The following is a 4329-nucleotide window of genomic DNA, read 5'->3' on the forward strand; positions in this document are numbered from 1 at the left end:
CAATTTATATCATATAAGTGGTGGACTTCCAACTATGCTTGAGAGGGATACATGATATAAATTCTCCCTACTTGGGAATCAACCTTGGGTTTCCTGTGTGCAGCAGCGAAGCACCTCCACAGCAGAGACACCACTTCAATGTTTGTGACTGAAGCATTTATTAACGATTGTGGTTGCTGGTGATATTATATTGTTCTGCAAGACACAACGTAGCTTATTTGTAAGGTAGAGTCTCTTGTGAGGACTAACAGCTTTTTTTTGTTTGTTTCTTCTTTTTTTTGGGGGGGGGTAAGTGTTTTATCGCGCTCGCCACTGCTTAAGGTCATATGAGCCTGTGAGACACATTAAACATTTTTCAGTTGGTAGGAAATTTTGAATTTTGCCCAGGTGGCGCCGAAGCCTACTTTAATCGATTTTATACCACTAAGGGATCTAAGGGGCACAGCTTGCACACGGGACCTCCGAGGTTTTTCGCCCTTGTCCGAGAAGGCTAGGTGCAGATCTTTCCTACCAGAAGATCAGGGGTGTGGCTGAAAGACAACAGTAAGAAGGAGCAAAGGAGTCGCAGTAGAAAGGCTGCAGAAAGAGTCAGGAGCCCAGAGGAGGGGGCAAAGGAGGTGATGGGGTGGGGGCAGAAAGAGGAGACGAAAGCAGACGACAGAACATTGCTAGAGAGCAGGAAATGCAGTGAATTCATGGAAGGAGACAATTTTAGAGAATTTTTTTCGGTAGCTACCCGGATTCGACCCCGGGACCCTTTGAGTGAAAGGCGAACTCCTTAACCTCTAGGTCACGAGAGCCCTCGACTAACTGCTGATAGGAAATCATGGGCCAAGGAAGGGTGAGAAAAATGTTTTGGACCTCACTCTGGTCCAGACCTCGCACTGCTGCATGATAAATCAAATTCCAAACCTGCTTCTTTTCAACAGCTACGAGCAGCTTGGACTGATGATGGATGCTCTCAAAAGTACCTTATAACAATACTGCCCTGTCTGTTGTTATTGTTTTACGCTCCATCAATACAACTGCGGTCTATCTGGGGGCAGGCTACCTTGGCCCAGTCTGTTTGGGCCAACATTTGCTGTGTGGGATGCAAAATCCCAGCGGAAAGAACGAGATGCTTGCTAAAACATCTTTCCCAAGTGGAAATCAAACTCATCTATTTTGTTTGCCAGTTGTCTCTCCTTGTGAAATAAATTATCACAATAGACGGAAATAGAAGTTCACATGTTTTAAAAAATATTGAACGCTCATAACATGTGGTGTAAAATACACAATAAAAGGCACCTTTTCTTTATTTTTTTCAATTTCAAAACCATATCAAACAATGAAATGCGTTTGAAAAAGAGGACCAAATGCTCTTTGTATTCCATGAATATTCTCATACTATAAGATCTATTCACAACACTCTTTCCACAAACAACTGTGGAGAAAACATCAAAACAAATCCTCATTATACATTATTCAAAGACATTTCTATAAAATTCAACCAACCTTACGATTTATTCAAAACAGGTATCCCAATCAAGCCATAAGAGCATCGGACTAACAATAGTATGGCTGTGGGTTTTAGCAAAAGTAATCTTGAACCTTCCATTCCGAACGTATTTGACCTACTGCGCACATCTGTGATCTCTACTTTCAGTGAGGCCACAATTGGGTCATCATTAAGTCATGCAAGAAAGAACGCAATTGTTTTTAGAATGGTGGGTCAGAAATTAAACTATGGGTACAACGTTTTATCTTGAGGAAGGACATTTTATCCCGTTATTTCCAGGTAGAAGTGACATGAATGATAACATCATGTATTGGAATGTCACCAACTCTGTATGAATGCAAACAAAATGAGATCCTAGGGTATTCTTCAGTAAGCCTACAAAATCAAACTACCACTTTTTAAATTTTAACTTTGGGAACCACGCAGAGAAATTCAATGGCGAACACTTAAAATAAGTAAATCATCATCAAGTGCCAGATATGCGACAGACACTGGTGATCATTCATTGTTCTGCATTCAAATTTTCATTCCTGTGCTCGAATGGTCTTTTAAAAAAGCTACACCACCCAGGTCTTTGCCCATAAATAATTGACCATGAAAATTGTTGTAACCCGCTATGTTTGAGTTTGAGTACCGAGAAGCACACCAATACAATAATGGTCATTTAATGCTGGGGAAAAGTAAAACAGAAACAACAGTGTGTGTGAGTGGGGGGGGGGGGGTAAAAAGGGACCTACCAGTCGCACCCTCCAACCATCCTCTGCCGTCTACAAATTTTTTCTTTGATCTAAATGGGCTGCTTCAACCATGCCTGGCAGTTCGGACCTTACGTTCGTGTGATATAATACCACCACAAAGAAAACATTTTGAAATAACATTCCGTAATGAGGAATGGAACTTTTGTATTTTGCAAAGGCGCTGTAATTGATTATAATACCATTTAAACAATCGTGTAAATGACGCTTTGAATTACTATGATCGACAAAACGCTCTTTTGTGAGGAGAACAATTGGCTGACTTCCAGGTAAATAAATATGTGTATGCACATTGTAATACTGGCTGAAGGCTGAGGTACAGGTGGGGTTGGGAGTCCCTTTAAGTTTTGGCTCAGTATCAGGGTAAGAATAAAATTTTGTGCAATTATTTAATTAAGAGTTCAGCATTTTAATATTACCTTCCTATTTTTTTTCGTCTTCTTATAGAGTTAGTTATGTATATTATATCATTATGGCTAGTCTATGTTCCCGCAGAAAAAGGGATGAGAGAGAGAGAGAGAGAGAGAGAGAGAGAGAGAGAGAGAGAGAGAGAGAGAGAGAGAGAGCGTTGGAATGCAAAAACTGCAAAAGATGATGGTTCAGTGCATTTGCTACTTTTATTTCTATAGTGTTGCAGGCTATAACAATTTCTTTTAATTTCGTACTCCTAACCTGTGACTGAAGTTCAACTGAATAGTCGATGGAAAAGGATTAAGAGTCTATGAGCATCTAACAAATTTGGGATATCATTACCTGTGAAGAATGCCTCTGAACATGATCAGCAGGGGAAAAAATAACATGCTGAGAGATGAAATCGGATGTGATCCCTAAAATTGCAAAACTAAGCCGAGACTAAGACCTGTGGTATGAATTCGGACGGAATGATAAGTATAAACAACAGCAACAAAGCAAAAACAAAAACAATAGCAAAAAACAAAACCCCCAATCTAGACAATATGATTCATAAAAAAGGAGTGACAATATTAATATCATATGATTTCATTGAGCATAGCGGCATTCTGTTCAACCCATTGCTCAAAGGACCGGACAGCTGGGTTGAGTTTCTTGCTTTCGGACAAGTTGTACCTCTGATCCACTCTCATGAAGAACTGAAACATGTTGGCCCAGTCTGTGGCTCCAGGCAAGTCTTGGCAACGTCGCTGGTTAAACTCGTACACTGTCAGCTGCAAAAGGAAAGTTTTATACATGTTGTACCAGACCTTAAGTGTATGGGCTTGTTTGGGGTTGTTGTTGTTTTTTCAGACCCAAAAGTAGTAATATAGTATGAGTAGATGTTTTACAGCACTATGAACACAGTTTGGGTCATCATCCCCCCCCCAAAAAAGACAAAACGAAAACAAAACTGGGTTAGCCCTGACAGGCAAGATCAAAGCGGACCGCCTTGTAAATGATTAGAATGATGTCTATGAGGGTAGAAAACGTTTAGTTTTTAGTTTTCGTAAGAGCTTTACGGCACTTCAACACAGTAAGGTAATATAAATGCCAAAGATTGGAGTGTTACAAGAGAGTAACAAACACAAAAAGAAAGGGAGATAAGGGCGAAAGATGTTTGATAGGAAAGAAGGGCCAAACCACACCAGAGCAACCACCCCCTGCCTCGTAAATGATTGGAATTGTCTATTGGGGGGGGGGGTTATGTCTACAATTATACTATGGGTAAAAACTTCTTAGCTTCCATTTCCAGTAGTTGCTCTGGTGTGGATTGCTCCTTCGTTCCTATCTAAATTATGTAAGCTCAAAATGCATTTGTGGACTTCTAACGTTGGTTATTGCCTGTGCTGTCTGTGCAGTCCTCTTCCTTAATTGCCTCCACTGTGCTAAGAGCGCCATCTTTGAAAAGACCTTTTTAAAAGTTACAAGTACAAAGGCTTTACGCCACTTTTTAAAAAGTCAAGCAAATATGAAAACGTCATTGCCAAGAACTAATACTCATCTCAGTGGATAGAATCAAGAAGAAATCGGTAGCAAAAAAACTTGATTGTTTGTGCATTTGTTAGTCTGTGTTTGCGTGTGTGTGTGCGTGTGTGTGTGCGTGTGTGTGTGCGTGTGTGTGTG

The 4329-nt window shown here is 40.4% G+C and overlaps 1 protein-coding gene across 1 annotated transcript in view; it reads right to left on the bottom strand.

Annotated features, from left to right (window-relative positions):
• Positions 1-2679: 2679 nt before the first annotated feature.
• The window catches only part of LOC101846306 (nmrA-like family domain-containing protein 1), a gene marked incomplete in the record, with an annotated part of 15673 nt that continues 14023 nt past the window's right edge, over positions 2680-4329 (bottom strand). The window contains 1 exon segment of the mRNA XM_013087739.2: positions 2680-3440. Coding sequence (XP_012943193.1) covers positions 3243-3440 — 198 coding nt within the window.

The sequence above is a fragment of the Aplysia californica genome, unplaced genomic scaffold (genome assembly GCF_000002075.1).
Source record: "Aplysia californica isolate F4 #8 unplaced genomic scaffold, AplCal3.0 scaffold00631, whole genome shotgun sequence".
Taxonomy (NCBI): Eukaryota; Metazoa; Mollusca; class Gastropoda; order Aplysiida; family Aplysiidae; genus Aplysia; species Aplysia californica.